Consider the following 25720-nt stretch of genomic DNA (forward strand, 5'->3'; position numbering starts at 1 on the left):
GGTATATAAAGTTAATGAACGGCAGCATCAGGATTCAGATTCAGAACTGGCTGCCTCTGCAGCATGCATACTCTCCACTGTCTCATGCTGACTCTGATAATGGTATTATCCTGTCTAAGGAAAGAAGCAGTTATGAAAGACTTCTAATTTTCAAGCTCAAAAGGGAATATCAAAATTCTAAAGATGCTCAACTCTCTGATGTAGAGATAAGAAATCAGTTTATAGGATAAAGAAGACAATTTGAAGTCAGGTAGAAAGTTGGAGTGGTCTACTAAAGGCAAATCTATTTTATGAGGTGTAGATAATATTAATCTTTAGTAACTGTATGAAACTATCTAAAAGCAGAGGACTGGACCAAAGAGCTAAAATTTAGTCTTTAAAATTGTGTTTACTTTGAATATGTTAGGTCATGAAGAAATGCTTATAACACTGTTTTAACAAAACAGTGGAATGCAAAACTTTATGCACACTGTTTACATTGCAAAAATTATTATTTTCATACAAAGTTAAGGCAATATACCACAATATAGACACTGACTATCTCTGAGTGCTGGAATCATTGGTGATTTCAATGGCATTTTTGTTCTTTTGTATTTTCCCAATTCTCTACAGTAAACTTATGCAAAATGATAGGATATTTCACTTAGTATTTCCAGAACTTTGTTCTGATCACACCACATAAGGCTTAGCCTATGGCTTTAGCATTTAGAGGAGTTAATGAATATGAAAAAGACGGAAAGTAAGACAGCAGAGGCAACCCTTCTTTAAAACAGAGAAGGATCTACTTACAAAGTACAATATGGAAAGAGCTAATCAAAATACTTCCCTCCTTGGCTTTAAGTTCCCACCATGTGAATGACATATTTGAATTAAGTTACAAAATCCCAAAGGGCATCCATTTAAATTCTACTTACAACTTGGGTGGGTTTTACATGCAAAAATTAGTATCCATATGGGGAAAACACCATTTTCGTGTTTTATGTATATGTCAGAACCCTTGATAATAATCCAGAGCAGTGTCATTCACATGGTGGGAACTTAAAGCCAAGGAGAGAAATATTTTGATTAGCTCTTTCCATATTATACTTTATAAGTAGAAACTTCTGTTTTCAAGAGAAGGACTTAACACCATTTTCTTGTTTTATGTATATGTCAGACCCTTGGTAATAAAACAGAGAGTTCTGTTTTTGTTGAAAGGGAAGGTCACGGCTTTTTGTGAGTTAGCCTTGTGTTCCTTAACAACTCCTCCAAATTCTTCTTTCATTTATCCTCCTGCTTCCAAGTAAACAACACTTACAAACAATTCCTCCAACTTACTGGGGCTAAGCTCAGTTTGTTGCACTGAAAATTAGGATGGTAGTGAATCATATAGTCATAATGTGCCCAACCAATATCACTCTATTACTTGCTTTCCTTGTTTGACAAGAGTGTTTACAGTTTTGGATCTGCTCCATCAAAAGAGTCAGCCTTCTTCATCTTTAAGTAACTCTGACTGTCGAAGAGTTCTTTCTTTCATTAAGCCTGAAGCCTTAATCCTGTGGTATCTGCCCATCATCCACAGTTTAGGACAAGGACACTGTTAACCCTGTGTTTTCTCTAGGGGAAACATGCCCTGGTTTCTCAGCCATCTTCATGATCACTCTCTCCTGAACGCTGTGGTGTCCTCTGTCAGCAAAGGAACTGCCTGAAAAGCAAATCAATAAATTGGCAGACCTTCTTTTATCCAGGAGATTTCTTTCTAGCAGATTTCCAGATCGTTGATGTCTCTAATCATCATTATGTCTGGTCCACCCTCCCTACAGATATTTCTATCTCAGAAGAATGAACACATATCAGTCTTTAACTGGTGGAACTTTGCTGTTGGGTGATAGATACTTTCAAACAGTGCCCCTCTGGTGTTCTTTGTCTATTCCAGGCCATTCTCTACTTTCAAACAGGACAAGAGAGATTAAAACATATGGGGTCTACAATGTTTAGAAGTCTATAAACAAACACGATCCATTATCCAGTTCTTTTCCTTTACGGATAGTTCTATACTTTACAGAACTCAATACAAGTAACATCATTCCCTCAGAAATAAAGTGAGGCCTGCACAATTTATAACCAAAATACAGTTTCAGAATCTCTGAAGGAGAAGAAATTGTGCATTATGCTCTTTTTAAATATTTGTTATAGAGGTTATAATTTCCCAATGCTCATTTCCTTGAACAGTGTTTTGTTTCCAAAGGTGTCTGTGAGAAGTAACTGTAATACTTGGGACAAATTGAGGGGGACGGTGAAAAATGGAATGCAATTTTAAGTTTGACCCTGATTTCTGGAGGAAAAAATAACAAGAGCATCTAATTACAGGAAAAGGATATCGTGGTTATTTTGTTTAAGTACAGAACTAGGAAGAAGCAGGTTGGCATCGTTTTTCTGTTAATCGACATGAAGAAGAAACACAAATATTGCAAGAGAAAATAACCTCTTTCCCCTGACAAGAGAGACAGCGTGATGGCCGTGCATCAGCTAGAAGAATGGAATTACAAGTGGGAGAAAGGTATCTGCAATGTCTTGTCACACTCGGCTGCTGGGTACTCTGAAGAATCAGAGAAGCCGCATTTATGCTCTAGGACATTTTCTCACTCTGGGAAAAGATGAATCAATGGGCGCTGTTGACTAAGGTCTGGGTTATAGACCCAGTGCTACTCTTTACAGCCAGGACTTGAAAAAATGGATGGAGTACAGCGTAATGGTTAAGAGTACAGACTTTGGAGTCAGGAGAACCTGGGCTTTAAATGTGGCTATGCCACATAGTAGCAGGACTTACAGCAGCTACTTAAACTCTCTGAATCTCAAGTTCCTCATCTGTGAAATGGATACACTACTACAGGTATCCTAACACTTACCTCACAGTGCTATTAAAATGATTAATGAGATAATGCTTATGATGTGCTCGGTATAATTTCTAATACCCAATGAACCACAAGCAAATGGAGCTATTCATAATAATTTTTAAAACTATATAATATTTTTGAGTATCTGATGAGTATAGACCAGTGTCTGAATTCATGACAGGAATTATAAAAATATTTTGTGCATGCATTCTTTGTTATTCTGTTCTCATTCACAAAATCTTGTCTTATACCAAAACTGTATATATATTTGCTCCTTCGTGGATGTGGGTTGTCCCACATCAAAACAATATGTACTCAGGGATTTGGGCACTATTATTCTCTCAAACTTCTAGCCCTGATATGCTGAGCTGCAATGAACAACACTTCAAGGTTTGTAAGTGGACTACCTTCTAGAAAGTAATTATCAAATGTATTAATTTCTATGTGATGCAAGGGAAGTCTTCTAAATGTTGCCAATGATATTTGCTACCGAACGTGATGCTTCAAGGCAAAATGTTATGTCTAAAGTGGGCCCATGTTCCAAGGGATCAGAGAATAACACAGGATGTTGGTCATCACGAAAGCTTCATCTATTTTTAACTCAGCCTACAGTCATTCTGCAATTCAGTGTGCTCACAGCCAGATGCATGGAAGTCAAAGAAAGAGGCCCACTAGGGACACTCACAAAATGAGTCTCGGATCTACTTTCACTCATAACTTTACTATTTCTATCACTTTTTACTACTGTTCTTTCAAAACTCAGAGGCACTTTAGATTTTTCCCCCTTTCCATATCATTTTCATCAAATCAATGACTACGTCCTATTAATTCTACATCCACAGTGAACCTCTTATTTCGTTCAGGCTCTCACCAGTCCTCCCCTGGATTATCTAAGAGCTTTCTAGAGCATCTCTCTGCCTTCCGTTTCTCCAGTGTCATCCTAAGTTCTTTCTCAGCATGATTTTTAGTGCTTCATACAATTTTTTTCCCAATGGCTCAGCAAACTTCTTGGCTTGTCATCAGCACCCAGATGGGTAGTTCCAACCTAATTTGTGAACTGGTCTCTTGCTGATTTCCTACAGCCAAAGTGGACTTAATAATCCCTGTACACACTCAGTTTATCATCTTTGCCTATATTCACTTCTCTGCTTACAAAATGTTATTCTTTTTCTTACCTATTCTCCAGGGTCCATCTCAAATCACACCAGGTGTGATCCCATCTTTTTTTCTGAATTCTCATAGTATCTTAGGTGCCTGTTTTTATGGTCCTTATTATATTTCCCTTGTATTACAGTTATTCATGTGTTTATTATCTATATCATTAGACAGTAAGCTCTTTAGAAAGAGACTCTTTTTTACTCTAGTTTTTATGCCCACCCAGAAAACTTAGCATGATGCCTGGTTTATAGGGCACACTTACTAAATTTTTGGAATGGAAGAGTAAGGATCTTGGTCACAGGACTTCACAGTCAGTAAGTTCTCAGTAATTATTTGTTGAGTAAATACAGTGATAGATACAGTTTTTACTCCCACACTTCACTAAAATTGCCCGTTCAAAGATTATCAGTGACACTGTATTGGCCATTCCTTTATTTCTGAAATAGTCTCCTCACTGGATTCCATGGCACTGAACTCCCCCAGCTGCCCTCCTACTTTTCTGCCCAGGCCTCCTCGGTCTCCGTTGCTGGATTCTTTTTCCGTCTTATGCTATAGTTTCAGTTCTCCTCTCACTCTGTGTTCTTGGTAGAAAAACTATTATTCTCTGCCAACAACTTCTCACATCTTGTACAGCAAGTACTGACCGTTATCTAAACTCTGAAACGGAATGCCAACTGTCTTTTTCACAACAATGTCCTCCCCAAATTTCAAACTATACATTTTTCTCTTTCTTTTATTCACGTCTATGGCATCACTGATTACGTGTGGTGGCGCAAAGCTGTTTTTTGCTCTTCCGAATGTATTTATCTGGCAATTTGCACCTCATTTTTCTGCTAGAAAACCACCCATCCCTCACTCTCAGGCATGTGCTTCTCATCCCCTACGGACCTGTGAGCCAGGTATAATAAGTTAGGATGTTCTGTCCCCTTGTCACAGTGATGGCTTCAGATGTGACCACAAGATAGTTAAGCTCAAGCTAGGGAAAGAGAATATATTTTAGAAATTTTGTTTCATCAGCCAGGAAGCAGACTATCTTTTCTACTGGCCTTGGTCCAGTGACGATATGATCTGAGAACTGCTGGGGACCACAGTCTGAAAACTAAGAATGAAGCCAGCTAGAGGAACCAGGCACTGAGGCGCCTCACAAAAATACTTCACACTCAGAATGTCCTCATCTTCTACCCCTGAAAATATTGTGAGCATATTCGCCTGAAAATACTGTCATCTTCCCCCTGAAAATATTTTGCTCCTCCAGTATTTCTCACTTCCAGAAATAGCACAGTCATGGACCCAGTTCTTATTCTTGACATCCGGAACGGCTTACTGACACCTCCTTCCTACCCTCATCTACCACAGTCAGTGAACCACACAGCGTTCTTCTTTTTGTCTCCAGAACATAGCTGAAATTTACCTGCTTCTGTTCACTTCCATTGTTTCCACTCCCTTCCAAACCGCTAACATCTCTCATCAGCATTACAGCAAAAGCTTTCAAATTGTTCTTACAACCCTTGCCTTCATCAAATCCACTCTCGTCTGAACTTGTTACTTCCACATTTTACAACTTTTAATATTATCCCATTGTCTTTAAGAAAAAAATCCAAAATCTTTGCATGGTTTATAAACTGTTTCATGATCTGCCTTCTTCTACAACATCAACATTCACTCATCTCTCTCTTAACTTCTTGGAATTCATCCCACTCAAGGAAAGGACTTGGAATATGCTGTTTCCTTAGCCTGAAATAGTCCTATTCTTCTTTGACTGGCTAAGTACTATCCCTGATCTAAATAGGACCTAAAAATGACTGCCTAAATATTACTTCTTCATGGAAGAATTCCTTAACTTTCTGGATTGAGCTCCCATTTTAAGCTCTGATGGCATCCTGACTTTTTCCTTTGTAGCACTGTAATTAAATACTTATCTCTACACTTACCTGTTTAATGTTTGCCTCCCTACCATAGACTGTAGCTGTCTTGAGGTCAGGACCTCATAGTCTTGTTCTTTATTGTATTCCCAGTATATAGCACAAAGTCTGTTATAAATTGACACGTGAATATTTTGTGAATAAATGACTTAACAAAGCACAACTTGTCTAAACTTAATTTGTTTTCTTGCCGTCCACACATGCCTCCATTTTTGTTTTCCTGATCTCAGTGAAACTCTCTCATTCTCTTTAACCCAGGCAGAAAGGCAGCCTTAATTTCCAATCTCTTCCACCCTCATTTTTCATAACCTGCTTCCCACCAAGTCTTGTTGAATCTATCTCCATAAAGTTGCTCACATATGCTTTTTTTTTTTTTTTTTGCGGTACACGGGCCTCTCACTGTTGTGGCCTCTCCCGTTGCAGAGCACAGGCTCCGGACGCACAGGCTCAGCGGCCATGGCTCATGGGCCCAGCCGCTCTGAGACACATATGCCCTTTTAATGTCCATTCCTACGGGAGTTACCTTCATTCTGATTCTAAATTTTAATATGAAAGATATTCATAGTGCCCCTAGCTCTAATTCTTCACACTGCTTCCTAGGTGATTATTCCTAAAATACACTGACTCTTGTTACTTATATCCTCAAAACCTTTAAAACGTTTTTAGTACCTGTCCGTTTCTTAAAAAGTGTAAGTTCAAATCCCATAGTATAGTACTCAAGTTTCTAACAGTTAGCTCAACCCTACCTCTTCAGATTCTCTTCTTTCTTCATATACTGTGCTCTGAAACCAATATCCTCTACCATTCTCAAGCTCTCCACGGATCATGTCTCCACCAACCTGAAAGGCCTTTCTTTCCTCACCTCCCATCAAGCTCTCCCTACTTCAATTTTTCCAGACTTGCCACTAAAACACATCCTCCATGAAGTCATCTGTCTCCCTCTTCACTTTCCTTTGCGCCATCTGTCTCCCTCTTCACTTTCCTTTCGCAGGACTTTCATACACTGCATTCTGTATTTAACTCTACTTATTTGGATTAGTAGGAGTCAATATATCAATAGTTTAGTGATTAAGAATGACTGCTCTAGAATCGAATTGGCTGAGTTTGAATCATGGCTCCATCATTTTCCAGCTGTGTGACTTTGAGAAAGTTACTTAAATAATTTGCTACAGTTTTCCCTTTAATTAAATACATAAGAGAACATACTTCATAGAATTGCTATAAATATTAGATAAAATAATAGGTGTAAAGCACTTAGAGGAATTCATGTTCAGTATCTGTTATTGTTTACATGTATTTCCCCCACCAACTATAAAACCCTTAAATCCAGAGTCCATATACTTATCTATCTTCAAATTCTCAGCAAAGCACTTCATTTAACGACCAGTAATTATCTGTCAAATTGATTTATTGGGAAGCTCTAGGGTCCTGTGTATATCCTGAAGCTTTAGATCACCATAGCTATCTCAACAAGATGGGTCTTGTTAAAGGAACACATATTTAGGAAAGCAAGGAAAGAGGAGGGAAAATCATCAGAATTTCAAAACAGGAGAAATTATGTGAAAAATTAGCAATAATATTGTAATTGCAACTTTAAATAGTAGAATACAGAAAGGAATCTTGTACAAATAAGCTGAAAGCTTGCCGTAAATGATGAGCAGTAAATAATGTGTTATGAAAGTGCAGCTTGTGATAGAATTACTTTCTGTAGTCATGGGCTTAACAAGTTGTGGCCATGCACTACCGAGAAAAAAGCAAAAAGGCTCTCATTCAGTCTTCCTTTGTCATTTAATTATATTAGGTGAGTCAATTGAATTCTCTGGGCTTCATCTTTAAAAGGAGGCATTTGAACTGGATGGGATTTGTGATGTTCTCCCTGCTCTGACATTCTCTGATCTGTAAACCAAGCAACCCTATTTTTTCTCCACTCAATTTCAGCAGACACTTCTCCAGTACTGACCATATGTACCAAATATTTCTCCAGTATCTACCATGACATATATCATAGCTCTCTGACACATGCTATCATTTATAATAAAATGATATTCTCCATTCCTTTTATAAGAATGAGGAGACTAATATCACCTGATCATGGAATTAAAAGAAACAACCCATGTGATAGTGCTTAGCCTTGACTGTGGGACATGGCAGATGCCAATAAATGTTTATTTTCTCCCTCTATTTGGAAAATTATTTCTTAAATATCAAGATCCATTATTTGTGAAGCCTTTTCAACCTCTCTATGTACTCCTAGTCAGAACCTAACAAAATATATTATATTCATGTCTATTATAACACTGATGCACTGATCATTTTTTATGGTAATTATTCACTATATAGCTGTCATTCTAAAAGTTCTTGAACTCCTTCTTGTCAGGTGTTATGTATTTTAATCTTTAAAACTTTAGCACTAACAGGACCTCACACATACAAAAAGTTCAATGAATATATGTTGATGAATGGATAAATGAATGAATTAATTTCAGGTTAGTAAAAGAAGTGGGAAAAAGCTTCTCCTCTCCCAAAACACTCTTTTTTTTTTGGCAGTATGCGGGTCTCTCACTGTTGTGGCATCTCCCGTTGCGGAGCACAGGCTCCGGACGCGCAGGCTCAGCGGCCATGGCTCACGGGCCCAGCTGCTCCACGGCATGTGGGATCTTCCCGGACCAGGGCACGAACCCGTGTCCCCTGCATCGGCAGGCGGACTCTCAACCACTGCGCCACCAGGGAAGCCCCAAAAACACTTTTGATACTTGCCAAATAATATTTGAAATCCCTTTAACAAAAAGTCACACAGAGTCTTTGATTTCACCATTTAAAAAACAGAGGTTGAAAGACTTGTGTCATGGGAGCAGGCTCCTGAGGTATCCATTCTGGAAAATGCTGTACTGTAACACTTAGCTGCTTCTAGTGTCTCTACCAGCTGACTAAGCCAACACAGCCTTCCCAGTTCACAAAGAACTCAAATTGTCTAAAAGGCGTTCCTCATCTATATAGTTCACGTCTTAGGTAAACAAAGCTTGACAATTTTCTTGACCAGCTGACTACTTGTTTTTGATGAGAAAAAAGTATCTAGGTGAGAGCTGTCTAATAGAAATTTAACCTAAGCCACAGATGTGAGCCACATGTATAACTTTGCATTTTCTGGTAGTCACATTAAAAAGAAAAAGGTGAAAATTTTAACAATATATTTTATTTAACTCAATATATTCACACTATTATCATTTTCCCATGAAATCAACATTAAAAAACTTGAGGTACTATATGTCGTTTTCTCCTACTCAGTCCTTGAAATCCAGTGTGCATTTTATACTTATATCTTAACTCAGACTAGCCACATTTAAAGTGCTCGGGAGCCACATGTGGCTAATGGCTACTCTATTTGTGCAAATCTAGAGAATACCTAATCCTAGTTATGGTCACAAGTCAAAGAAAAACAAGTGCCCCCCTCAACCACCAAATATCACCCAAGAGATACAATGATTTCCTAAATTAGTTAGTTTCAGTTATGTGTGAGCTCTAGAGGCAACTTGTTCTCTATACGCCTAAGTTTCCTGATAACCCATTGCATGATGTCTGCCAAACTTGCATCTTTTAACGCAGCAGATACTTTCAACTCGATATTTTATAAACTCCCCAAGTATCCCTCTAAGAGACTATTCTGAAGGTCTGAGAGCCAAAGATGTTTGACGATACCCCTTGGCTAGAGCTGAAAAGACATTAGCAAAAATTACAAGTTAAAGTTACACCTCTTTCCCCAAATGAACAGTTCCTTTGAGAAAATCCTTTCCTTCAACTACAAATAGTTGGGGTACAAAGGTGGTGAAAATTGCTAACCTTTCATAATGGTATTTTAATTTCATAATGTCACACTACAAAACTCAGCTCATCCCATCACTAGTAAGTACACTCTGCTATATTCATGGCCAAAGATACATTTATGGAAAAGAGCACCTTTTTTTTAGTGTGGCCCTTTAAAGAAATTTATCATTATAAAATATTTTGACAATTTTTACAACAGTGTTGGATAAGGGCATTTTACATACATACATATATATAATATATATGTAAACATACGCATATTTGTTTCTAGCCACTTTAGGCAAACTGTACTAAATCTGACTTAATTTTGATTTCTAGATGTTTGAATTAAAAAGAATAGCCTCAGAGAGAAAATATTCAGAACTACAGGACTTTGACATTCCCTGTCCAAGCTCTACAAATGCATAAAGCTTGATAAATGAGCTTTGGAATTTGTTTTTAAAGCCTTCTTGAAGGCAATCTGCTTACTTACCTAAATTGATCACTAGCTTTTGTGGGTTTGGAAACATTAGTAACTTTTAAAAATTAGCTTGGGGACTTCTCTGGTGGCGCAGTGGTTAAGAATCTGCTGGCCAATGCAGGGGACGCACGTTCAGTCCCTGGTCCAGGAATATCTCACATGCCGTGGAGCAACTAAGCCCGTGAGCCACAACTACTGAGCCTGCCCTCTAGAGCCTGCCAGCCACAACTACTGAGCCCGTGCACTGCAACTACTGAAGCCCACGTGCCTAGAGCCAGTGCTCCTCAACAAGAGAAGCCACCGCAATGAGAAGCCCACGCACCGCAACAAAGAGTAGCCCCCACTCGCCGCAACTAGAGAAAGCCCACATGCAGCAACGAAGACCCAATACGGGGAAAAAAAAAAAAATTAGCTTATCTCAGTCAGTTTGGAAAAGCACCATGGAGAACACGTCACAATTTCTTTGGAAAGCTGTTTCCTTGAAACTCCCAACTGGGAGGAAACCCCTGAAATCTGTTAAAATAATTACTATATCTCCATGATAGTTAGCAGTGCCAATAATTTGAGATCATTCCTGTTCAGTTTGGGGCATAGCCACATAATTTCATTATCCTTTTGTTTGAACACTTATTTTAAGGATATTTAATGTTTTGAGGCATCTGTGCAAATAGTGTTAGACCAAGAATTAGATGACTTGGACTCTTGTCCTGGTTCTGTAGTTAGCCATCAGTGCTAATTCTCTGGGTTTCAGTTTAGTTATCTGTAAAATGATGAATTTGGAATAAATTATTTTTATGTCTCTATCCTGTTCATATTGTGTGGCTTAATTATAATTCTCAATCAAGAGGGAGAGAAGACATTTTAATCATGTTCTCAGAGTCAAACCAGACATGTTTCTTCTCTACCCTTAGCTATTGACAGATATCAAATTAGACAGAAAACACAAAAGCCATCAGAGAATCCTCTCTCTATTCGCCATTAGGTGTGACAAGCTCTGCATCTTAACTCATATTATCTTGCTTTATTACATGAAACAAAGATAAAACTTCTCAACACAAAACCTCTATTTTAGCTCTAAATTCAATCACCCTTCACTTACTCAAAGACTTTCTTTCTCCCCCTTTATAACTCTCCCATTCTACTCCATTATTCACATCAGCATGCCGAAGTGTTCCAAAATCTCCCTTAAAAGTGAAAGCCTTCCTTGACTCCAAATCTTTTTCTACTGATGGTTCTTTCTCTCTACTCCATCTTCCCTTTACTGCCAAGCTTCTACACTTACTATTTCTGCATTTTTACTTCCCGTTCTCTCTCAGACTTCAGACTGCCTTCTACACCCTGTTTTATTTCATCTTCTCTTGCGAAAGTAAGTAATGACTTCCACATTTCACTCCACATCTTACAAGGAACCTCTCTCCTTTGGGCTTCTGGGATACCACACTCTCCTGGTCTTTAGCATATCTTTCTGGTCACAACTTTTCAGTCTCTTTTTTCTACTTCTGAGTATTATAGTAAATTCTGAATGTCCAGCTTCTGAATATAACAGTAACTGAAGGCATTGTTTTGGGTGGTTTCTACAAGTCATGTGGCTTTAAATACCTTTAAATGTATTTAATGTATTTACAGTCTACTCCCATTTTTAGATTTCCAGCCCTGAAATCTAGACCCATCTAATAGCCCACAGCATCTCTCCATTTGGATGTCTCACAGGCATCTCCAACTTAACAGATCACAAATAAATCCTTGATCTCTTCCCACCATACACAATTATCCCCTACACACACACACACACACACACACACACACACAGTTTTTCCTTCTCTAATCTCCTAATCTCAAGAGTAAATAGGACCCTATCAGTTGCTCAGTCCTGAAATCTGAGGCTCATTCTTAATACTTTACAATGGCATCTAATGAAACACAAAGTTTTGTCAACTGTGTATCTCAAATATCTGTTCTTCTTCTATTTTTGTTTTATTCTTTAACTCTCATCCATGTAACTATTGCTTCATACACCCTAGCAGCCTCCTAACTAGACTTGTGATTTAATTTGTGACAAGTTAAGAACTTGTCTGACTCCAAAAAAATTTTTTTTTAATGCAGCCCCAAATGAGCTTCTTTAAATGCAGGTATAATCCTGTTACTTTCCTGCTTAAAATCTTTTGGTGGCTCCTAATATAATTAGGAGAAAATAAAAACATTGTACCGTATGTATAAAGCCTGAAGTGATTTTCATCCCCACGTGTGTCTCTTCACCTCACCCAGTGCCTTATATCTCCTCCTACTCACTAGTCATGCTCCAGTTACCCTGGCCTTCTTTCAGTTTCTCAAACACATGGATCTTTTTCTATCTCAGAGTCTTTACACACGGTATTCCCTCTGGTTGGAACAATGCTTTTTCCCTCTTTATCTGGGTAATGCCTCATCATCCTTCAGAAAATATTGCTTCCTTAGAGATGCATTTTCTTATTCTCCCATTATTGACAACTGTTATAGTCTTCATAAGCCTGTACTTCTCCTATTTAACAGGTACAACCTTTAATTGTTAATTTGTGCATTATTTGTTCATCGTCTATATTCCTTTTTATTTATTTTTATTTATTTATTTATGTATTTGTTTTGCGGTATGCGGGCCTCTCACTGCTGTGGCCTCTCCCATTGCGGAGCCCAGGCTCCGGACGCGCAGGCTCAGCGGCCATGGCTCACGGGCCCAGCCGCTCCGCGGCACGTGTGATCTTCCTGGACTGGGGCATGAACCCGTGTCCCCTGCATCGGCAGGCGGACTCTCAACCACTGCACCACCAGGGAATTCCTTTTAAATTAAGCTTCAGAAGACCAGGGATCATGATAATTTTATTCACTGCTAAATCCTCAGAACCTAACTCGGAGCATAGAATGTCATAGCTGTGGAATCAATACTTGTTAACGAAATCTTATAAGAAAGTGAATTGAGAAGAATAGCATACGGCTGATGAGAATGGGAACAGGAACTTGACTCTCTTCATTTTCCATAGCTCTTCCTCCATACCATGCTGTCATTCCTCTTCTTGACTCATCCCAACCCAGTGTAGACCATGTAGCTCAGGCTGATCAAGTGTCTTTGTCACTGACTTCAACGTTGATTTAGCCCCATTTTCATAAGCCTAATCCCTGGGGGGTTCCCAGGCCCTGACCATGCTATCTAACAACTCAGTTTCCTGGGCTTTTTCTGCCTTTATTACATTTATAGATATCCTCAATGGCCTCTGCTTTCCCCTCTCCCAATTATTCTGCATTTTTAGCAAAGCGTTCATTTTTAAAATAAGTCACTTTTCTACTTTCCTATTTATAGTCTTTTCTTTTCTTAGTCTATGGAAGATCCTGCTAATACGCAGTGTTCTTCTTTTCCCTTAAGCTAGATCTAATTTCTTGTTTTCCATCCCAAAACAGAACACTGAAATAAAGTAAGGCATTTATATACATTGATCCATATACTATGTTTCTTCCACTCCAGGAAATTTTGAAACTTAAAAAAATTTAAAAGTTCAACTGGGAAAGGGTAAATGTACACTTTTTTATCAATAGAGCCATTACCTCTCACAAATATAATCACCTTCCCAGGAAAATAAAATACCAAGAGGATAAAGTGTACAAGAGCTATGCTGATGTGATAAGCAAGCAGTCCTCTATTAGCACCAGGCCATCTTGGTAGCCTAGCAGACAGCATGGGGTAAGAGGCAACCAGAGCAAATAAAGAAATTAAATCAAGCACTCAAGGGAGAAATGGAAAGAAAAACCCCACAGTAGTAAATGGGGATGCACAGCAAGTAGTGAAAGAAACCTTTGCAGAGACTGTAAAGTAACTGAATGAAACTATCAACACGCAAGAATGAATTTCAGAAGAAAGCATCAAACATAGATAGTATGAGGCTGATCGGCAGGCCAAGCTCTTCTAAATGAACCCAAGTCCAAAAATCTCAGAAACTTCTTACTGGGACCCAAATCCTCAGTGTGGAATTCTTTCTTTCTTCAGAATCAGCCTTGATGCTCAGAATGCCATTCATTCCTTCACACCCCCACTCAGGGTTCAGGTAATGCAATCTTTCTTGTATTTAATGAATTATGCATTGTATTTTGTTACAACTACTCTTTGTGATAGTTTTTCTTTTTAAAAAATAATCTGTTCAATATTTTGAGTATGCTAAGTGAATAAGGCTTTTTGATGTTCGAGCTATTTCTGCTCCAGAAGCAGCAAGGAAAATTTTAACTAAACTTGTAAATTTTCAGCAAGAGGGACTTTGAATTTGCAGTATATTTAAGTGGCAATTGTCCAAGTAAATCTTAGGTATAGTCATTATTCATGTTAGTTATTAAAACAAAACAAAATAAAACTATTTCATAGAAAGCAGGAAAAAATCAGAAGAGTTTATCTCCTGAGTCCAAAGTTTTGTTATTTTAGCCAAATATAACATATAAATGAATTTTAAAATTCAAACTTACTTAAAATTTTAAAAAATGATTAGTTCTGGAGGGAAGTAAAGGAAGATGCAATCAATATTCAACATCCAGATATAGATAATGCTGTCCATGACATTCTACTTATTAAAGTAGCATAAACTTCTTATATACATTTTACAGGAGCTCCATATATGTCATAATAACAACTTAATAAGTATTTTTATGTAGATTAAGGTAGTTTTACATTAATGTGGGCTATCCCAATTTGCAATGATTTCACTTGTATTTTTATGTTTAAGATTCCTTCGTGTCATATAAATAATATTAACTTAAATACTATAATATATTTGGGCAACATTCAAATATCAAGCTCACAACTTGATACATGTGGAAGACCTCATAAAGTTAAAAATGTAGAAGATGGCTTTGGTGAAGAGGAAAGGTAAAAAGATACTTCCTTGGGTACATGCCAGCTTTGAGTCTATGATTTGTGTCCTGTCCTCTCAGAGTTGAAAATATCCAGGGGCTACAGGGGACTGGAGGGTAGAAGTTATACTCTTCCTAAGAATTGTCAACACCACGAATGAACGTCCATCCAACATGCCTGGCAGTTTCTGAAAGCCTGCCAGTTATGGAGATAAGAGGCAGCTGCGAGAGGGTCACGACGTTGTGAACCTGCCCCCAAATCAGGGCACTAGCAGCCTAAATGCAGCTTATACTGCGTATCAGTGATAATTATCGACTTCCTCCTAGGAATTACTTGTCTCTCGATCTCCACTGTACATGTATGAGCACCTGCATGGGCACATGCACACACACACTGACACACACATACATATACATTCTTTCTTCAGGTGATTTAGGTTTCTACCCTACACCTGTTGCTTTTCGATCTTAAATCACTGAATCCTAAATCCTTTAGGTTCTCATCCCTTAAGTGAAGAAACTCACCTGCTAAGTGGTATAACAAGTAGGTGGAATTCTTAGGCAATGTAGTATATTATAAACATAAGCTGCCATTGCTGTTATTATTTATGTCATTATTATTATCATTAATTATTATTTTAGCTCTTCAGAGTAATCCATGTAAGAGATTAATTGGCAGAAAACAAGTAGAGAAAGAACTAAAAATTCCAACAACCCAGCAAAATTAATGAGAAAATCAAGAACACATCTGTATTTGATAGAACAAACAAAAATTATACCTCTTTATGTCAATACTGACCTAGAAAATATTCCTGGGACCCTGGGACAAGCACATTAAATCACCACTACTATTAATGCCAAAAATCAGTTATGACTAGTACATATTTTCTAAAAGAGGATATATGGCCTAAATGTTACTAAGTCTTGAGTCCAAGGTCAATTTCATCAACGGTCTTACAATAAGCTGCCCTTCAGAAATGTATAGAAATAAAATGTCTATAATGCACAATAGAAACCACACACAGAAAATGGATTTTTCCAGAGATATGGCAAAAGCGTGCAGTCATTGTTGTGGGCCAGTCACAGTTACTGAATACCTAAAATTTATCAAGCCCTTTATGGAAGTCCTACTTTTAATTTTTAGAAAACTCCATGAGATAAGTAGTAGGATTGCTATTTTACCAATGAGTTAGCTGACTGCTCAGTGAGATAATTCAAATCATTCAAACTTAAACAACTAGAAAATACCAGAGCTAGAATGTGAACCCAAGTCTTAATACCTCCAAAACCTGTTTTCATCTCTGTGTGTCATGCCAATACTTCCAGTTACACAAATGAACTCTTACTTTTGTATGACAGGCAGCCGTAAGAATAATTGAACAAAAGGAACTTATGATCTTACAAATCCACCGTCAATAACAGGAAAGCCATTTGGAGTTAGGTTTGTGATGAAAGATTTTCACTTCCCTCAAGTCTCAAGATTTCCTTCAAGTCTTTCTCTTGATCCTGCATACACATCTTGGGACCAAGGGCTGGTGTTTTGCCTTGAAATTGAGCAGCAATGCCTGGCCCCACTGCCTTGGCCTCATGACCGTCAAGTTCTACCGAGTAGAACTCATCAAGCTTAGTTGGGAATCAAGAGCAGACTAGTCTTACCATTCTTTCAGGACCCTTTTGAAGCTGGGCCCATCCTATTCAGATGAGGTAGATCTTCACTTACCAGTTTTTCTGTGAACATGTCTTTGCTCTAACAAGTTCAGTCTCCTCAATCCTCCACAAACTCTCCATTTTATTATCCCTTCCGTGATTTTACACATACTAATAATTGCTTAGCACATCATCTTCTTTCCTCTGCCCACTGGAAATCTGACCGATCTCCAAGGCCTGGGTACAGTTCTCCCACCATGAGGAAGAACACCCTTGATCTTTCATTGATACCTCTCATTCTGAACATATTTAAACAAATATGTTATTTTGTGTCTTCCTGATTTGTCCTCATAATATTTAATGATTATTTGAGATGCATAATTTAGCTTTATTTTTCAAGGCTAAAGCTTAAGCTTTACGGATAGGAACAATTTAATCCATTATCTCACACTCTTTTGAGAACATCGGGGTTGTGTTGTTCATCAGTTGACTATATCAGTCTCTTCCGGAAAACAGATACAAACAGTGATCGGGGCCTGGCTTTTATGCCATCCTGCCTGACTCGTAGATTCAGGGATGGGAGCAAATAATGAGGTCGGGCCTCAGTGAATGACTTTCTCATGAAAATATCCCATGTTCCACACAATGCAGTCAAAGAAGTACAGATTTTGAAATAAGACTGCTCTGGCTTTAAATACTAACTCAGCTGATTAAATAATGGTGGACCCTAGGTAAGTTCTTTTTCCTACATAAATTTTATAAAACACTACATTGTTCACAAAGTTGTTAAAATTAGAAATAAAATGTATAAGAAAGCATATGGACCATAGTTAACCATGAATAAATCATGTCTAGTATTATTTCTATAGGATAAATAGCTCAAGGCACCCTGTCCGCCAAGGTGATATACTTAACCACTAGTATTTTATTTTTGCCTTAATTTTTTCCAATATTTAATAAAAGATCATGAACTAATGGAACTTTCAATTGCTTCTTGAGTTGTAATATTGGCACTCAAAATCATGATCACTAATTAACATTATAAGAGTCATTGTTGAAATCTAGATATTTCATTGATGAATCTGTTAATAGTACAACATGAAATCAACATTGCTTCAAAAGCTATTTGGGTAGTTAGGGCAAAACCATACGAATTTCCAAGATATTGAGTATCTTTGTCAGAAGTATTAATTTGTACTTTTATTTTGACTTTATGACAGTAACATATGGTTTTATATGTGTTTCGAGGACTTTGTCTTATGGTATAAAAAGTAGTTACCATACCTCCCCTGTTTGACTTGCCTAACTTAGATAATTGTCTAACTTATCTGATTTTCAAATATTTTTATCACAGGGTTTCTACCACCCTCTCCACCTCCAACAGAAAAACAAAGAGAGAGGTGTCTTACAGCAGCAGCTGTTTCCCCATTCGGTTTTAAGCTGAATATTTACATGACTTCTCTAATGTAGATATTTCGGTACATTTTTTTAGTTGTTAATGTATATACTTGGATTAAATCAAAAGCTAACTAGATACTATACATGAAAAGAAAAAACAAAAATGATGAGTCAAACTGGAGTTGATTAAGGGTGTTGGAGAAATGTTGAGAACCAGTGCACCACTAGTGGGTTAATGGTCCCAGGCAGTCATGGAGCCAAACAGGGCTAATGCTCACTGAGCGCTTACTTTGTGCCAGGCTCGTTACTGACAGCTTTATAAGCATTGTCTTAGCTTCACAGTAACTTCACAGCAACCTGTAAAATAGGTACTCCTTGACTCAGTGAAGACACATAGTTATCCAGAGCTACAGTAATATTGAGTGAGATGTATGAATCCCATCTGTCATTCAATATGAGTAAAGTATATATAGATTAGATCTGCATTCATGACAAGGATTGCATGGCTTTATACATCACAGAGGAAAGTAGTCACATAGTGTCTTTTCTTTCTCTCTTTTTCTCCTAGAATGATGCTCAGTGAGAGTCTTTATATACTATCGTCTAATTAATCTGCCATTGTCCATGTATTTCAACATGGACACCTATCTGCAGAGTAACCACCTTGTAATCTGACTAAATTATTAGGACAATAAAGTTAAATATTTTGAACAACTCTGGGCTTAGTTATTTAGGTATAGAAATGCCATTTGAATGAATAGAATTATGTATCAATATATATATAATGCAGTAGTAGGATGAAGTTTTGTTCAGTTCGTAAGTGAATGATCCAACATCATTTGAACAGAAAACAGAAAATTGTTGGGGTTTTTCCCCTTTGGTGAGTGTGTAAACACACACACACCAAAATCTATTCTAATTTTTACTGAATTTTCAAGATAGCTTTGGATGAAGTTTGGATGGCTGGGTTATACCTCCCATCTACTAATAAAATTAAGTATCTGAGGGCTAAGTGAATATACAGGAAAGTTAAATTGCTTAGCCATATTCAAAGCACATATTGGATGATCTGGCTAATAATTAAGTCAATATGGAGAGCCAGCTTGAACATTTTAAGCAAAAACATCCAAATGAAAAGATGTGACTTTGTCTAGATCATGTTGTATGGAGCAAACTGTCAACAAATAGGTGAGTGATGCTATTATTATCACTTATCCCCTCACATTTCTATGGCAAATTCTTCAAGACCAGTTATACCCTTGAATGAGGGCCACAATTCTGAAGCAGAATTTTTCATGGCCTCTGCACAGAAATTTCAACACATGTCACTTACATGTGGGTGAAATACAGACTAAAACAAAAAAAAATATCAACGGATAATGGCAAAACTCACCATTTTTCTTCCATCTTACCATTATCAATCAACACCAGAAATCGGCATTTTATTTTTTTTGACACAGAGTATGATTCCTTGAATAATAACTACATTTTCCAACTGTTTAGCTTGTCTAACTTATCTAATTGCCAGTTATCTAACTGCCCTAACTTGAGTAGATAACAAGTAGCACTTGAGTATAAGAGTGTGACTCAGATAAGGAAGATATTCTTTACCTGGCTCTAGAGAGTCCATGAAGGCGCTTTATTATATCCAGAAACTTGATATTAAAATTAGTCTATATGTTCAAACAATACTATTTATGCATAAAGAAATATCTTGAGATTACACACTAAATTTATAATGGTGGCTAATCTTGATGAGGTGGTAGAGAAGAGAACTTCAGTTTTGATCTTTTTTTATTTAACCCTTTGAAACAATATTTGTGAATTACTTATATAATTCAAATTAATTTAAAGATTGGATATAAATGTTCATTTGTAATTTTTTCTGAGGATAGGGGCAGTGTTTTCATCTCATGACAAATTATATGCATCCTTTATATTATATTTTAACTTTGGAGAAAAATGATGTATTATCTGGCCAGAGACACACTAGCTTCAAATTTTGTACAATTGAAGTAACTGTTTGAGGGGTTTCTTTCACTTTATTTTGTTTTTCCTTAAATTAACTGAACAGACTTAAATATTAGAAATAACATTTTTGAGCAACTATCATTTATACATAGCATCTCATTTGTCGTGCTATGGTATGGGTCAGATTGTACAGTAGGTGAATTTCAACACAATCTTACCACTGGCTGAGTTGTTGCCATGGTGAATCAGGAGTCTACATACTAAGTATGTGACTTGATTATGCTATAAATTTCACTCACCTAAAGTAGAGGATTTTTTAAGCAGATGAAGTTATGACGTACAAATCAAGTATGCTTCAGAAAAATAAGCAATAAAAAGCGCTCAAACTTTATATGATTTTGATCAGAAAAACTTTGAGTATTTTAAAAAACTATTTTACATGTGGGGTAAGGAGCCTAAGAAAAGTTATTTTAATATATTTAATTTATAGAATGAATATCAGATATAGATGGATGGAATTCAGCATGGTATGTATCAAATAAAACTCAGTATCAGATGCTTCTCTGGACATCACCATTTGAATCTTTAGATTTTTCAAGTACCAACTTAGAGCAACAAAATAAAATTCTCCTGGATCTGTGTACCACTAAATATAAACCACTTCCATTATACATGATTCACTGGAGACTGAGAAAAATGACTATCCCACAGCAGCTTGGAAACATAGCCCTGTCTATTTAACTCCCTGTCAATATACCTGACACATCAATTATATTTCACCATGCCTATGTCTTTTCCAAAGCAGTTTACTCAATGGTTCATTTATTGTTATCTAGTAATAATGTATTCTTTCATGCTCTCAAGGAGGTGTCTATATAAACTGTAACAAAGAATCAGGAGGCGGCCAAAATCCTATAAGGCATTTATAGCTTTCTTTCACTATGAAATTATAGTTAAGTAATTGTTCCTTCTGATTGCCCACATCTTTTAGACTGGTCCCAGGACGTACCCTTTGCCTGATTGTGAAATAGTGACTGGAGATAGTCTGTATAAGCATCCACCTTGTGGATTTTAAGCCCTTTTTCTTTTTTTAAGCCACTTAAAAAGTGTTGGCAAGAATGTGGATGAATTGGAACGTTAGCACACTGTTGGTGAGAATGATAAATGGTGTAGCCACTATGACAACGGTATGGAGGTTCCTCAAAAAACTTAAAATGGAACTACCATTTGATCCAACAATCCTTTTTCTGGGTATTTAGCCAAAAGAATGAAATCAGGATCTCAAAGATATATTAGCATTTCATGTTCATTGCAGCACTATTCACAATAGCCAAGATGTGGAAACAACCTAAATGTCCATCAACAGATGAATATGTAAAGAAAATATGGTACATACATTCAATGGAATACGATTCAGCCTTAATTCTGAAGGAAAGTCAGAAGGAAATTATGTCATGTGTGAAAACACGGATGAACCTGAGCACACTATACTAAATAAAATAAGCCAATCACATACAAACAAACACTGCATGATTCATCTTATATAAGGAATGTAAAATAGTGAAGTTTACATAATCAAAGAGTGGAATGGTGACTTCCAGGGGGTAGTGGGGAGAAGGAAATGGGAGTTATGGATCAAGGGGCATAAAATTTCATTTAATCAGATGAATAAGCTCTAGAGATCTGACGCACAGAATTGTACCTATAGTCCACAATAACATATTGTACATTTAAAAATTTGCTAAGATCTCTTGTTAAGTGTTCTTATCACAATAAAATACAATAAAAAAAATTTTGGTCCAATAATTTTTCCAATAATCCAAAAATATCCAATAATAATTTAAGTCCAAATAATCAAATAGTTGCCTGAACTCTTAGTGCATTTGACCTAGAAAAAAGCTTATGATGTTGAGGTCCATTATAATAAGTAATCCCTTCGTAGTGCAGTTTTTATTTCCATTGGCTTCTAAAATTTAATTCAAAATCTGGCAATAATGATATCTGTGTTGAGAAAACTTCATGGCACCAATCAAAACACACTCTGATTATACACTATGACCTGAAAGGTTAATTAATATAAAATCCCATCCAGTGTTTATAAATAACACAGATTTTTAATTCACCGAATACCAAAGAGATTAGTAGTTTTCAATCTAGTTTTCTGCTGCATATTCCTGCAGTCTCTTTGGGAACTAAAAATTGGTATTATTATTATTATTATATTAAAACTGTGAGGAAATAAACCTATTGCCTTAGACTGGCACGCAGCCTCCCATGGTCTGGTCCCTTCCACTCTTTCCATCCTTATCTCTCCCTCACGCACGTAAGCCCCAGAAAAATAGAAGAGCCTATTCTACCTGAAACACAACCCATCCTGTCCCAGTTTTTCGTCTTCATCCTTGCTGCCTAAAAGTTTCTCTTTCTCATGCCCTTTACTGTTAGTCTATGCACCCAGTACTAGCTGTTTGCATTTATTCAGTGCTTACTACATACCATGCATTTTACTAAGAGCATTATTTCATTTGCGACTTCTAGCAACCCTATTTCACAGAGTATGAGGAAACTTTGGCTAGTCATCCAGATAGTAAATGGCTAATGGCTGAGCTGCGATTTGTACCCAGGCAAACTCCAGATTTCATACTGTGATACATTACTTAACACTGTGATACATTAACTCCAAGTTTCAATAAACTTTAAAGATCAAGAGAAAAATAATAGTTCTCCCATGGGTATTTCCTCTCTCCCCTTTATCTACTCCTGTAACTCCCTGAAGTCAAACTAATTTCTCACTACTGATAAAAGTTTGTGACATACCCATCTTGTTTCCTCTGCTAGGCATTCTGATTCACCTTAATAGGCTTTGTGTTCAACAGTAAAACACCTTGCATATGGTAAGCCCTCTATAAATACTGGTTATATGAATTCATCATCGCCAGAATTAAGAGAGAATTCAGTCTGTATCACAAATGACCTCTGAAAAATTATTTTAAAAATCAATTTAGCATGCCTATAATGTGATAAACAAAGATCAAATTTGGATATTTATATCTTCACAAATTTGATTTTTTATGTTGAGTTAATAAAAGTGACCAAATCTATGGGCACTCAAGTTTTAAATCCATTCATTCAATCATATGGATTTTTTTTTTTAACTGAATCAGACAATAGAATTTGAAATTATTATTTGAGAATCCTAGGTGAATTTTGGTTACTCTAAGGAAACAAAGTGTTAAAACTGGAAATAATTCTTTATGATAATGACTGTATTATCATTTTATTTGCTTTTCACTGAGCTGCTTCAGAATTTTCATTTTCTGTACATACACATATGTCGACTCACCTAGATAATGGTAAATAGTTGGGAAAGAAAGGAAAAAATCATTTAATTATTTTTCTTACTTGACACTAAGCAAATGTAAGCACTTTTCTTTATTCTTGAAGGTAAACTGGATACTTTAATGCTATTTAGATACAACCTACATTTATTTACTCAGCTTCTTGAATTTCAGACAGGAATTGATTTGAAGAGTATTTGAGGCTTCTTCCTCATAAGCCACCAGAAGATCACATTTTCTTCCCGTGATTTAAATGTTGACATTACAGTTAATTTTGACAACTGTCTGATAGAAGTTTTAAAGTCTAACAATTTCTATTTAAATAATAATAAAGTAATAATACTACAAATCTCAAAATAATCACTACTACATATAAGATGTAAAATTACTAGGTTGAAGATTTGCCTTTTAGTCTTTCATACTTAAATTTAAAATATACATTGATAAAATTACATAATAAAGAAAAAGGTAATTAATTGAGGTTGGTGGTAACATTGAATTCAGAACAAGGATTCCTAGAAAAATTCCATGTTAGAGATGAACACCATTTTTCTTTCTTCTTATAACTTCTGCAATTTAAAAACACTTCACTCTGAAAAGTTAAAATATAAAAACTAATTTTCTAAAGCACAAGTATGCCAGTTTTAAGAATGCTAGAACTTCTCTCAAAAGTAAATTGCTTCAGAGTTATTCTTTAACTCATAAATAATTTTTTCCTCGGTGACCTAGAGCATGACTAAGCCATGACTGTTAATTATACTCACTGATTATCTGTGACAGAATAACATCCTATTAAACTATCTGAGAAAATAGAATCAAGCCAGAGACCCAGAAGGATGTGGATATAGCAGCTATATAACTTAAAGGAGAAGAAAAGCTGATTTTCACAATTAGGCTCACGCTAGGAATAGTGCTGAGTTATTTTATTGATCCTTGGTGGAAGGAATGGGTCTCCAAAGCTGTCCTGGAGATTCACCCAAAGTAAATAAACAAGAAGCTCACTGGGTCTGCCGTCTGACCTAGAGAAAATTATGACATTTTCTCTGAGCATTAGGTACTGTTTAAGCTGAGTTATTCTTCAATTAGAATGTTACATATCATAATCTGTTGTTTACCTTATTGCCTAGAACTTACAAAAGAGTTCTATAGATGCTAACAAGGGAAAATTAAGAGCAGTGTTTTCTGGGATAAAATGCTCCTTTCACACTCACACCCCATTTCTCCTTTTGTGATATCGGTGTTGCCTTTAGTGTACTTTGGGCACTGTTATCCAGAAATAAACGCACAATTCTACCCTTGCTTGTTCCTGGTATAAGAAAATGATATGACACTTTCATTTTGATTTTCCTTGTAAAAGAAATTAAGTGAGTCTGCCCTTGACAGGTGTGATGCCCCTAATCAGCACCACTCCGCAGGCTTTTGCAGATTCAGCCAGTGGAAACTGCCCTCCCCCCAACTTTAAACAAAGCCATTTAATTGGTATCAAGTCAAGGTAAGAAAAAAGGAAACACACTAATAAATAAAGGACAACATAAAGTATAGCCTGCCAACATGAACCTACATGCAAGCCAGAGGAGATTTATAATTTTCTTCCCCAGGGAGGGAGTGACTAACGCACACACACTGACCATCACCGTAAAGAGGTAAAGAGAGAGTGAAATGGCTCAACGTACACACACCCCGCTCCATACCGGGGACGAGTCTCCAAGCTGCGGCTTGTGCTCTCGGAGGGCCAGGCTGAAGCTGACCGCTCCTACGGCCACGCTGGACACCCCCAGCCCTATCTCCAGCACAGAGAGAACCAAGAGGCTCCCAATAATCTGGCCGCTGGTGCACATCCTTCCTCGGTCATCATTCCTTCCAGATCAGAGAGAGAAGCCAACCATCCACCTTCTTTCTTCCACTATCCTCCTTACCCCTTCTGCCCCCTACCAGACCCCAAAACTTTTCTTTCTTCACCGGCGAAGCATTATCCACAAGGACTGGATTTCCAGAACTGGAGACCCTCTTCCCTGACCGGGTCAGAGGCAGAGTCGCTCCATCCCCTGGCACGTTCGGACAGGGATCGTAGAAGGATTTTCCCGGTTCGGTTCGGTGGTCGGAGTCCAGGAGAGGAGAGCACACCGGTAGAAAGGGCTTTCAACAAGGAGCTGGAACCCTGGAGGAGCCACGGAGCTCCGGAGCCCCGAGCCTGGAATCCGGCTCGGGAGGCGCTGTCCAGAGTTCTGCCGCGTCCCAACTCTCCGCAGGGAAATCCCGCTCCCTCCT

The 25720-nt window shown here is 37.2% G+C and overlaps 1 protein-coding gene across 1 annotated transcript in view; it reads right to left on the bottom strand.

Moving 5' to 3' along the window:
- The window catches only part of TMEM196 (transmembrane protein 196), a 55671-nt gene extending 30290 nt beyond the window's left edge, over window positions 1-25381 (bottom strand). Inside the window, exon 1 of the mRNA XM_022587857.3 lies at window positions 25126-25381. Within this exon, the coding sequence (XP_022443565.1) occupies window positions 25126-25290 (165 nt within the window). The 5' untranslated portion in view covers window positions 25291-25381. The remainder of the gene's footprint in view (window positions 1-25125) is intronic.
- Window positions 25382-25720: the final 339 nt, after the last annotated feature.

Source organism: Delphinapterus leucas, chromosome 9, assembly GCF_059928025.1.
Source record: "Delphinapterus leucas isolate spDelLeu-1000000601 "Yukka" chromosome 9, BTC_Dleu_Yukka2, whole genome shotgun sequence".
NCBI classification, from domain to species: Eukaryota; Metazoa; Chordata; class Mammalia; order Artiodactyla; family Monodontidae; genus Delphinapterus; species Delphinapterus leucas.